The following is a 12,619-nucleotide window of genomic DNA, read 5'->3' on the forward strand; positions in this document are numbered from 1 at the left end:
CTTTCGCGATTTGAATGAGAATTTCTATTCTTAATCATTGATGCTGCTGATCATATGCTGAGTCAATAATGCACATCTATCCATCTTAGCATCAGCAGGATCGAACATTCAATTACCACAAGTAGTAAAACAAACTGGTGGATAACAATGCAAGTTACAAACACAATAATAATCAAATTTATATCATAGAGGGGGCCGGGTTCATAACAATGCAAGTTACAAACACAATAATAATCAACTCAAACCAACAAGCTGAATAGTCCAACAAACAAACACCACACCATTTGAAACCGCAAATAAATTAAACAAGGAAGCAATTATAAAAAAAAAGGAAGGAAGGAAGTAAAGCCGGTGCGACGATGCCGCTTGAGCCTGCAGTGAAATTATTAATTAGCGGGAAATGAAACAGATGACCCGGCATCCGCCTTTGCCTTCTCGGCATCCTACTTGGCCCGGCACTCTTCTTTGGTCATACCTAGCTCGCATACTCTAGCGACGTCGATGTTCCTCCGCGCAAATGCCTTCACAAGACCGCAAGCGCATTTTCCGCGGGAAACCGAAATGACATCTCCTAGCCTGCCACAGCACTTTCGAACATCTTCCTCAGAGGTGGCACCGAAGACTACGGTTCCGAAACATGATGGGTCTAAGGAAAGCAACTGCTCAAGACCCGCGGAACAAGCGCCCAGCGGGTCACCGCACTCTTCTCTGGTCACACCTAGCTCGCATACTGTAGCGACGTCGATGTTCCTCCGCGCAAATTCCTTCACAAGACCGCAAGCGCAGTCTCCGCTGGATTCAGAAATGACCTTTTGTAGCCTGCCACAGCACTTTCGAACATCTTCCTCAGAGGTGCCACCGAAGCGTACGGTTCCGAAACATGATCGGTCTAAGGAACGCAACTGCTCAAGACCCGCGGAACAAGCGCCCAGCGGGTCAGGGTTGCCTGGAGCTGTATCCCCAGAAGCAGCGCCCAGGAGCAGCGCCGCCATCAGAATCAGGGCCTGCTGCTTCCAGGGCTTGGCGTTGGCGGGCGCCATCTTTGAATTTTGTGCGTGTGTTGCTACTGTACGTATTGCGATAATAATGCTAGTGTGTTGTGTATGTTGGGAAGCTGGATGTGCGATCGATGCTAGGTGAGTACGTGGGTGGGCCTTTTATAGGCTCACATTTGCTTCAGGCGTGCTCCTTTTCTTCAATGAATTCTGTTGATCGATGCGTTGGAAAATCTTACAGTATCAGGTATTCAATTAACATGATGGGTCGCACTATAGCTTCTACTTGAGCCAACGTGCTTACACGTTATATATCAAAGTCCACTCTTCGAATCCCATCCCATGTGCCTCGAATAATCTTCACAATAAAAATGAAACACGAGGTGGCCTGCTATGCCGGCCTGCTCGATCGGACACCTATAGCTGGAGCCAAAATGCAAAATCTCAAGTGTTGACAAAAGGTTAGCCAAGCTAATCAATATTTTGGTCCATTCTTGATTTCTGGGCTAACTTAGCACGTAGTGGTAGTGGAACGCATTTCCTTGATGCCAGCAACCAATATTGCTTCAAATCCGCATTGATAAGCTCATTGGAATTAAAACTTACAGGTGTCTGAATGTGCATGTGCATGTTGTAAGCAAGCCCTGCTCCATGGGCCATCTACCGTGAAATGAGCCGTGTGTAATTCTGCCCTTGGACGAGATGTACGAATACAGCACCTTTCCAGTTAAGTTGAGGTGGAGACTTGTTCATAAATTTAACCACAAGCCAGAAGAGAACCAAAATCAGACCTCAACAAAATATGTGACCACAGGGGCTAGATACCACTACAAGTTCTAACAAAATATCATGCATAATTTTGGTGTCTAGCTAGAAGAGAACAAAATCAGACCTGTACCCTTCAGGCTTATCCCAATGTTCAGTTGTACCAGATAACTCAGGTATGGCGGGCTAATCAGCTAGGAGAAGAATAGGATCCTTTACTTCAGAAGCATGATGCTTTAGTGAAATCTTTATAGAATAGACTACAGCAAGGGTACAGGGTTCCTTGTGCAGATTGAAGATTCCTTTGAAGAATAAGGCTATCTCTTACAGAAAAAATAAGACATTTGTTTTTTCCACCCAATTTCCAGTGGCAGAATTGATAGTTCAGTCAGATGCCACGTCTCAAAAATTCTTCTAAAAATACCGAACCCAATCGTTGCATAAAAGTTCGTACCCTACTTTTATGTTTACGAGCTAAAGTTCTAGCACATGAAAGTCAAAGTATATATTTTAGTCAATACAAAGTATATGTTCCCTATGCTAGCTGGGTTCATTAGTTATAGTCAACAAACAATACGCACCCTAAGGGCTAGCAGTTATGAACCCTGTGGACCACCCCCATGGGGGCGGTGAAGGGAAAGCCGCCATTTGTAGAAAAAAACCCACAACCCAATACCGTGAAAGAGAAACTTCCCAGATCCAGGAAAGCTTATCATAAAGGGCTTCAACAAGGGGTTTTATTCGTTCTTTGAGCAAAAAGATAAAGATGGGATAGACTCGAACCGCAATTGCAAAGGTAATAACTACTATGCCAGCCCAAATCATGATCTTCACCAACTTGGATTTGGTTCTCTCGCGAAAATCCGTCTTATTCAAAACCTCAATCATCACATCCCCTCTCTCCCACTTCTAGTTCCTATGATGCACTGGGAGCTTATAGACAGAAACGAATCAGTTTAAACAGTCCCTTGTGGCTCCGATGGAAACTAGATCAACGTGTCGTTGGGTCAAGAGAAGTTCCGATTGGAGTCAAAAAGATAGACCTTGGTTCTATTTCATCTCTTCAACAAGTTTAGTAATAAGCATAACGGCCCTATTGTTCCGATGGAGAGAACAACCTATAATTAGCTTTTCGGGAAACTTCCAAACGAACAATTTCAACGAACAGAATAACACTCGTATATATTGAGCTCGTAATGGTACCTCACAATTCAAAAGTCTCTCTACGATTGTATCCTGCCAATCAGCCTTTTTTTCCCCTCAAAAAAGGCCGTTTATACAGCTAATTATAGCCTGCACAAGACAATGGCAATAACAACAATCTTAATATGAGCAACGTAATGCTCTCTTGCACACTTTGATAATTTTCATAACAGCACATGAAAGACTAGTGAAAGGCTACACTTTTTAAAAGATTATTATTGTTACTGAAGAAGTAATCTAGCCTTTTCTGTCTTATATATGATGCAGCACATAGATGTCAAAAAAATTGATGGATAACCAGCACTGCAGGAGATAATAATAATATATAAACATGTATCTTCCTTTTCCCCAGTTGGAAGCATCAAAGATATCAACATAAGCTAGTGTGCTTTGGTTGAATGTGTTTCTCTACATCCGAGAAGGGGCACTAATACTCAAATTAGAGATCGAGCACACCTGACAGAACAATTTGACCTGATTTGCTTGAAAGCAAACCTTGAAGAATGATCAGCATTAAAGTTATTTAAATTTATCCAGTTTCAAGGTCCAGTTTGAATTAATTTCCAAACCTAATCTTTTTCAAGATGCAAATGCAAAAATTCAACATAGCTTAGCTACTTACAAATGAAGTTAAACAACATGAATTTTAAATAGATAACTAGGACAAGATACGTACCAGTGACCCACCAAGCGACATGACTTCGTACACTAATACTAGATCTTTTTTACTTGTCGCCAAATGGCCCAAACTGCTGCCAGATATGCTCAGTTAAATCCCTTCTTAGCTGGCCATGTGTTGCTTGACTACAAACAGGGGCACTTCTCTGGAGTACATTAGTTAAGCAATTGGCAGGCCCAGTTTTGATGTTTGATGGTAAAACAGCTGTTATACCTGAAGCTTCATTTGGTTCAGAACAAGTACTTGCCATGTCTTTCTCATCCTGAACTGCCATGTTATGGAGTATGACACAAGCTTGCAGGATTTTCCCAGGAGTTGCTCGTTGGAAAAAGCGAATTGGACCACGAACAATGGGGAAACGAGATTGCAGGACTCCAAATGCGCGCTGAACATCCTTCGTTGCCTCTTCTTGATGTTTAGCAAACAATCGTTCCTTTTCAGTTCGAGGGAAGGGTATTGTCTTAACAAATACAGTGCATTCTGGGTAAATTTCATCAGCAAGGTAGTATCCCATATTGTATTGACTCTTATTGATGGAGAATTGCACCGGGGGAGCTTGTCCTTTCAAGACTTAGAGTAAACGACGGTGATTGATTGAGAACACTGATGTCATTGATGGAGCCAACAGCATTGAAAGAAGCATGCCATATCCAGAGATCTTGTGAAGCAACAGCTTCAAGAATAAATGTGGCAAAGCCGTGATCACTATGATTAAGACGACGCATCCATTTAGGAGGGCAATTTTCCCACTCCCAGTGCATGCAACCAATGCTTCCCAACATGCCAGGGAAGCCAAGGCCTTCACCAATTTGTAGTAGGTGCTGCATATCAGCACTAGTAGGGCCTCACAAGTATTCTCCGCCAAACTTGTCAATCACTCCTTCTGCAAACCGCTCCAAACACTCCATTGCTGTGCTCGTACCAATCTGCAAATATTCGTCCACAGCATCTGCCGCGCAGCCACGTGCTAACATACGAATTGCCGCTGTGCATTTCTGCAGAGGTGACAGCCCTTGGCGATAGCAGATATCAGTCCTCTTGGTGAAATAGGGGGACCACTCACCTAGCGCACGGACAATACGTAGAAAGAGGGGTCTACTCATCCGGTACCTTGTTCTGAATACCTTTTCATCATAGACTGGATCTTCAGAAAAGAAATCAGTGACAAGCCGTTGATGACCCTCTCCGTGATCTCTCTCAATGACTCTCCTATGAAAACCAGTCCGGCGGCGAGACGTACCAGTTTTACCAGCTTGCCGTGCTTTGATTTTGGCATGAATCTTCACACTGATCCGCTCAAGTAAATTGTGCAGGACACAGTGCTCAGCAATGATCTTCCATAGTGTATATGCCTGTTGGGTTGACGGTGTTTCTATCTTCGGAATCATCAGAGCAGGACGAAGTGTCTGATTGATGGGACATGCCTACAAAGATAAACAGTGACACATATTTCAAAATACATGATTTTCTTAAGGCAGGAGGAAATATAATGATTAAGGGGTTCACTTGTTCAAGCAGGAGATAACCCTAGACGTGGCTACGGTGAAAAGTGATACAAATCCTTAATCTTTCCTGGCCAAAAAAGTCCACCAAATATGCAGATGGCAAGTAATTGGACGCCAGCCTAACCCATCCTATAATCTGATTCGACAGTTTGGTGGAAATTTTACCCTCGGAAGTTGAACGTAATCAGATATAATCCCACAACAATAACGAGGAGAAGAAGGATAACCTGCTTCGCTGCTCATCAGTGGAGATTGGTCGGCGGGTGTAATTTGGGGAATGGGGAGACGGCGATGGAAAGGCAAATTCCTCCTCCCGACTGGATCGCACCTCGCCGTTGGGGCAGGAGCGCCGCCCGGCACCAGACGGAGAAGTGAAGCGCGCAACGTCGGTCGCGGAGGAGGACAAGCGGCTGGCAGTGGCGAGCGCACGGGTTGGGTGGGTTGGGTGGCGGCGCGGAGACAGGGGGACTGCCACTGGACGGCGCAACCTGCCGGCGGCGGTGAGAGGCGAGTGTGGTGGGGACTGGGAGAGAGAGCCAAGAGAGGGGGCGGGCGCTCTTCTATAGACGGCCCAACCCAACATGACAACACCAGCCCAGCAAATATTATGCCTCAGCAGTCAGAACACATAGCCCACCAAAAAAAGGCCCAGGCTTCATCTAGACCACTACGATCTAGTAAAAAAAAAGAAATCAGGGCTTCACCAATCACCACTACAAAAATGAAGTAAATTCTTAACAAAGCATCAGTGTTTGTTTAGTGTATCTGTACTAAAGGATGTAACTTGGTGTCAAGTGTGTGAATCTTTTATTTCTAGTACACTTACATAGCTAACGACAGCAAAAACTGAAAATACTTTGGAAAGTACAAATGCGACTTTTATTTCTTGGAGAAGCAACTTTATCCTAGTTAAAAGTGGAACAAAACTTGATGTATTAATTAGCATGCATGCAATGCTAAGAAATTAATTCAAGACAATTTTTTCCGCTTGGTCACTAAAAACTAATCATGCATTTTAGTACATATCCATATGAAAACTAATCAATTGGTTAAACGCTAGCTTGAGCCAAATTGTGCATCTAATATAGCTAAATGCATAAAAAATGTAATCATGCATTTAGCTATATTAGATGCACAATCATGATTACCACAAGCTTCAATAATAATGAATGAAAGATCAGGACAGAAAAGTTTTCTACCACCAATAAGAAATAGCACAGTTGCACAGATTTAAGTTCAAAACTGATTAATTATCTTCAACTCTTAACATGGCACTTTATATAACTGTAAGAGAGCTAGTTTAATAAACTAAAACTACCAAATGCTAAGATTGACTTATGATCCAATAGCTTGCTCCAAGTATCATATTTATAATATGAAGTTCACAATCAATTTACTTAGCCACATACAACATCAAGATCTTTTTTTTCCTAACTTTCAGCAATATATAGATAAACATATTTGAGATTGTATGCGCGATTCAGACAAACTTTTCTTCGGAAACTGACTTTGCCAACGACGAGGATCTTGAGCTGCGATAGTCTTTCCCGGGCAGCAATCCTGCCTACCCAAGCTAGGTCTTCCGGTGCAAAAAATTGACATCGCCAGGCAAGAAGCACTCCGATGGCTTCCAGTTGTGTGTCATCTGCCAAAAACACAAGACTAGGAGAGGTTCACTCTAGATCTAGTGCTCTGTCATGCTGGTGACGTCCACCATTATTTTCTTGCAGCCGAATATACATACCCAGCTACCAGGTTATCCCATTTTAAAACGGCACCAGTCACAAGCTTATGCACAGAAAACTGATGATGGCGAGCTCGATCTATGTCTGGAACATAACCTAGTAGACAATAATGGTTCATAAGCAAAACCATTTATAAGAATATAATAATGTAATCATCCGGTGCAAGCATCTGATCTTAATTGTTCTATTACTGGATGCATACTGATCCTATACAACAACACAATGCAAGCGTCCATATATATACAAGCATCAGCTGCTTACAGCCAATGATTGCACAGTAGTTTAAGGATGGGGAGCGAGAGGGAGCTCGGCGGGGAGGAGAGAGAGAGCGCGCGACGGGAAGGAGAGAGAGACGGGGCAGCGGGGTCGCGGCAGAGGCGGCGGGGCCGGCGACCGGGTGGCGGGGCCGAGCGGAGACGGCGTGCGGGGAGAGAGAGAGGAGAGAGAGTGCAGGGAGGAGAGAGAGGGGGGTAGGGGGTGGAATTTAGGATGAGGGGATCACTTTTAGCCCCTCTAGTCCATTTTAGCAACCTTTGAGCGGCTAATGGATTATGGGGGGCTAAAATTTAGCCCCTCCATTTTAGCCCTAATGTTTGGATGAGAAGGGCTAAAATCTGGCTAAAATGGGGGGCTAAAGTTTAACCCCCTCCCAAACACCCCCTAAGTATGTTAGTCTAATTATTTTCACGTCAGTTCAATAGCGGGATGCTTGGTCAGTTTGAGTTTCAGTTCTATTATCCCCGCATTATAGCATGCATTAATGCTTATGGTAATTAATTATAAGGTATAAATACATTTTTGTTACTTGCATTATGAAAATATGGGGCTACCATATTGTGTTTTGCACCGGGGCCTCGTAAACTTAAGTACGGGCCTGTACAATGGAGAGGGCGCATACAGAACGAACGGCATAAGAACAGAAGTTAAAACAGTTGACTGAGAGCGAAAGCATCAACACAAGCCTAGGAAAACGAAGAATCTGATGGGTTAGCTAGACGCTAGTTAGCTACTTTTTCCCTTGGCGTTTTCCTCCTTGCTTGTTCTTCTCCTTCTTGTCCTGGAGGAAGTTCGTGATGCCCCTGCAGCGCCACGTCGGCGTTCTCGCTCCGCAGCATCATCTCCGGGACCTGCGCCAGCGTAACCTCCACCTCCGCGAGCAGCTCCTGGATCTCCGGGAACAGGGCGTGGTCGTCAACGAGGAAGTAGTTCCGGCCAAAGTCTTGACCGCCTCCCAGCCGCAGTAACCCGTGTAGACGTGCCCTGGCCGGAGCAGAGCTGGGTCGAGGCGGTCCTTGTAGTTGGTGGTGAAGACGATGATGCGCTTCTGGCCGCACGTCCACCACAGCCTGTCGATGAAGTTGAGCAGCCCGGACAGGGTGGCACCTCCTGGAGGGAGGGAGGAAGGGGGACGGTGCGGATGGAGGGAGGGAGAGGAGGGGGTCGGTGCGGATAAGGCTTGCACGGGAAGGGTAGAGGATAAGGCTATCTTTTTTTAATACCAGGTGGAAGCTTCACCCGGTACTAAAGCCTTCAGGCACCGGTTGAAGGCTTGAACCGACACTAAAGGAGGTAACGGAGAGCTCTTCGGGAATTACCCGTTAGGTCCAATACTAATGCTCACATTAATACCGGACTAAAATGCAACTGGTACTAAGTCCTGGTAAAATACAACAGATTTAATGATATAGTCCTGGTAAATTGCACGAAACTCGAAGTTTAACATTCGCCTGGGCGATTGAATGCCCGCCCTCCGATAAGGTGGCGTATATACACCATGGCGTCCTAAATCCGCGTTTTGGTGTGTTCGGCCCGGCGGTTCCACGTGAACACGACGTCCTCGAAGACGTCGACGGTGGAGCACCCGGGCTCCATGCAGATGAATAGATGATCGTGCCGGAGCTGCTGACGGTGCCGTCGGGCTCCGTCCCGCGGGAGCTAGCGAGGCTGAGCCGGCGCGTGGCGCGCGGGTCCATAGTCGCGTCCAGGTACGTGCGCGCCGCGTCGAAGAGGTGGTTCTCGCCGTAGCAGTCGCCGTCGAGCTGGCGCTGGATGACGACAGTGTGGCGCTCCTTCCTGGCCCAGCCGAGCCGGGCGCGCACGGCCGCCGCCCACCGGCGCGCAGCGCCGCGGAGCTCCATTTGATGACTGCGTCGGGTCATCTAGTGATGTATCTTGTCCGATCATTACAGGAATGTTCACCGTGGGGTTAGAGTTCATGGAATAGAAATTGTCTTGTCTGATCATTAGAGGAATGGGGCCTGTCTGATGGGCAGATGACGGAGGGAGGGAGGCTCAAGGCTCTCAGCAGGGCCAGCCCAAGTTACCGGCTTGGCCCACTGTGACTGCCACGAGCCCATCTCCAGTCCACTAGCCGACCACCAACCGGCGGAGACTCGAGACTCCAGAGCACCAGAGGCGAAGGAGGGGGCAGCGCCGGCATGGAGGACTTCTACGTCACGATCCCCTACGGCCTGCTGGTCCTCAGCGGCGGCATCGCGGGTTACCTCAAGCGAGGGAGCACCGCCTCGCTGGCCGCGGGGGCCGGATTCGGCGGAGCGATCCTCCTCGCCGGCGCGCTCAGCGTCTGGGCCTTCGCGCGCGGCGGGGGTGGCGCCGGCGCCGTCTTCGCCACCGTCCTCCAGATCGGTCCGTTGCTTGCTGCTGCTGCTACTGCCCGCTCTCCTCCCTCCCCTTCCCCTCCTGTCTTGCTTGCTTGACTTCTCCGCCATGGTGTACTCAGTCCTGCTCGTGAATCGTAATTGTTTAGTTGATTGGTGGAGCAAAAAGAGTGGGCACGGGTTGATGTTTTCGTGCGGTCACACTGGATATGGGATTACAGACAGATTCGGAGATCCTAACTTACACATAGATTTTAGTAATTTGTACTGTGTGCATCTTCGATGCGGCGCGTCCAAGCATGAACCCTCTGGACTGTGAAGTTCAGAGAGCAAGCTCTCGTAGAGTCCTTTTGCAGTAATATATTCTGTTGTTTTGCTGTGGGGAACTGCCCCACAGTTTGCCGTTCAAAAAAAATTTGTACTGTGTGTAGGGAAATCGGCTGTTGCAGTGACATTAGGTTTGGGGCTGAATGCAGATGATGGGATGCCAACAATGCATTCATAGTTCGAAATGCTAATCTCTGAATGCAAGCATGTTATTATAATTCCCATTGTCTCTGAATTAAAAACTTTTGCAGCCATTGACCACTCCAGTAATGTTATGCTAGTTCTGTAGTGTTGCTTCACTAGCTTGTGCTCTAGCTGATTGCATGTGTTTTACAGGGATTCGTATGATAAGCTCTGTCCATTTCCATGTTTTGGTCACTAACATTGGTTGCAAGCGACTGCTCTTTTGTGATTTCCTATTTATAATGTATCAAGCCTATCTGCTGTCTCAGACTCGGTATTCATCATATAGTATCCTCTAACCTTGTTCTTTTAACAGTTTGTGCTGTGGTATTGACTGTTGTCATGGGAATAAGATATTTCAAAACAAGAAAGATAATGCCTGCTGGAATTATTGCTGCTATCAGGTTTGTTCGAATTTCTCTCTCATATGGGCATATGTTTGTTGTGCCAAGTTCTTTTATATGTATTCTAATTTCCACATGGTACATGATTTGGGCCTACATGTTATGTCAGTAAGTAATTTGGTTTGTCTATGTGGTGCATAAAAATGTTTGGTTCATTGAAGCTAAACTTATGTAACCCATTACATAATAAGGCTTACCCTCAGTGAAAAAAAATCATGGCTTCTTCTGCTGTTTAATGCTAGTGTTTATTTGAGTGCATTGCGACTTGGTGGTTCACATGAATATATGAATACGCTAGCTTTTACAACAAGTGTCACGGCTGTATTGCAATTTCATTAGCAAACAATTTCAAAGGTATATGAATTATCAGAATCTGTGCATGAACATTGGAGCAGCAAGTTAGGATGTAATATTTTACCTTTAACATCAATTCAATCCATGTCAGTTTCAGTGTTTGTCTTACTAATTATTTCTCAAGGTCAGGCTATAAACTGATTGTATGAACTTACGGAAGAACACTAGCCATTTCACCGTTTGTAGAAAATTCCAGTTTATACTGCTTTCACAGCTACAATGACTATTGTTTGGAAGTTGTTACTTACTATTCAGCTTTACATCATATATCTCTTATCTATGATTTGGGAGCTCCTTGTGTAGTTTTCAGTTCTATCTTTCAAGTATAATAGCACATGAACAATCATGCAAAGAGTGCCCTCTGCTTTGAACTAAATGAGTTATTTAGTTCCTGAACTTCAATCTTGAAACATTTGTCCATTGTACAGTTACAGACTGCTGTTTTGTTGCCGTCCTAGGCTTGTGTCATCTTTAACTTTAACTCATCTGCAGTGCAATCGTGTTGATATTCTACGTGTACAAGATATCAACTGGTGGTAACAAGGATTACATCCCGGTGAGTGCCGAGTGAGTCTGCTGGAGCTTGTGAAGACAACAACTTGATCGCTGCTGTCATGATGCGCCCATCTAGTGAGGCAAACACTGTACCAAGCAAGATTATCTCAGCTGTCATGATGTGTCCATCGATTGTACTCTAGTGAGGCCAACACTGTACTACACTATTATACACTAGTTCACTAATATTAAACCTTCTCCTTTGCTGCGTGTGGTGCCACATGTTCTTCTTGTCTTACTAAACTAGCGAGGTGGCCTGTGCAAATAGCGCGGGTAGTTAGATTTTTTTTCATGCTAACATTTAGGCTCAAGAATTCCATTGGAGCATTTAGGCTCAAGAATTCCATTGGAGAGGATTTGAGCAACCTGTTCCGAGGATTTTTTTTTACTTTACAAATGTTCAAATAGTTCTCTTTTTCTTTGTTCATTACCATTTTTCTTTTCTGAATGGTCTTGACCAAATCGTCATTTTTATTATTATATTTTGTGCCTTGAAATATGAATCCGTGAAAAAGAATACCTTTTATAGAAATATAACTCATTTATTTGTCTTGTAATAATGTGAATTTATATCAGAGAGTTTTAATTCGTGGAAAGAGAATAGCGAAATCGTGGAAAGAGAATACCTTTTTCGCTAGAGTTCTAATTTATTTGCATATATCATGCAATGGTAGCCGTAGGCCATGCCTCCATGCCTCTCATGTTTGTTGGGGGTGATGTTGTCAAAGAAATTCTTTTGTTCACTACGACTTTTTGGTAAATAAATATTTTCCGTAAGCCAGATGCTCTTCAGTTCATATACGATCTTTTGTGTTACATTGCTATTTTTCTTGTGGAGTTCATCTGCAAGGTGAAGCCTCGGTTTCAACTTTTAATATTCTTTGTCTCAAGATGAGCTTACTTGACCCAAAAACCACCACTGCACAGTTACATACCCTTGTTACCCTTGTTGATACTATCGAAAAATAGGTTTTACATATGATTCTTCTCGTTCACTCAAACAATCAATTGCAATACCCACGGGAAATCCGTTATCTATAGTGTTTTGCAAGTACTCTTCCACCCAAAGATCCTAATCTTCACATGTGCGCCTTTTGCATGCTTCATGTCCCTGTTGCTCCGTCTGCACCACATCGTCTTAGCTTGCAGAGGAATAAAAAGTTTGCCCTACTTGAAAGCACCTCAATTGACACCCTTCATTGTCTTCAATGGTTGTCAAGATAGAGGTGCTACTGTCGAACTGTGCCTACCTATCCATTGTGCTGCAGCTATCGGCCATATCTTGA

General features: G+C 44.8%; 1 protein-coding gene and 1 long non-coding RNA gene across 2 annotated transcripts; one reads left to right on the forward strand and one right to left on the reverse strand.

The window, feature by feature from the left end:
• Positions 1–1,827: 1,827 nt before the first annotated feature.
• LOC111256199 lies at positions 1,828–4,957 on the reverse strand. The gene is made up of 2 exons (XR_002676191.1): positions 3,640–4,957; positions 1,828–3,053 (listed from the first exon to the last, which is right to left on the reverse strand). It is a non-coding gene; the product is annotated as an uncharacterized LOC111256199 (long non-coding RNA).
• Positions 4,958–9,231: 4,274 nt separating this feature from the next.
• Positions 9,232–11,553, forward strand: LOC101761824 (protein FATTY ACID EXPORT 5). Its single transcript, XM_004957815.2, has 3 exons — positions 9,232–9,538; positions 10,337–10,424; positions 11,271–11,553. The coding sequence occupies exons 1-3, from the start codon at positions 9,331–9,333 to the stop codon at positions 11,347–11,349; spliced, it is 375 nt and encodes a 124-aa protein (XP_004957872.1). The 5' UTR covers positions 9,232–9,330; the 3' UTR covers positions 11,350–11,553.
• Positions 11,554–12,619: the final 1,066 nt, after the last annotated feature.

The sequence above is a fragment of the Setaria italica genome, chromosome II (genome assembly GCF_000263155.2).
Source record: "Setaria italica strain Yugu1 chromosome II, Setaria_italica_v2.0, whole genome shotgun sequence".
Taxonomy (NCBI): Eukaryota; Viridiplantae; Streptophyta; class Magnoliopsida; order Poales; family Poaceae; genus Setaria; species Setaria italica.

Excerpts from the sequence above, each read along its gene's own strand:
- LOC101761824 (XM_004957815.2), top strand. The coding sequence starts at position 9,331 with ATGGAGGACTTCTACGTCACGATCCCCTACGGCCTGCTGGTCCTCAGC. Across the intron at positions 9,539-10,336 it reads CGCCACCGTCCTCCAGATCG|TTTGTGCTGTGGTATTGACT; the intron begins GTCCGTTGCTTG and ends TTCTTTTAACAG. Across the intron at positions 10,425-11,270 it reads GGAATTATTGCTGCTATCAG|TGCAATCGTGTTGATATTCT; the intron begins GTTTGTTCGAAT and ends ACTCATCTGCAG.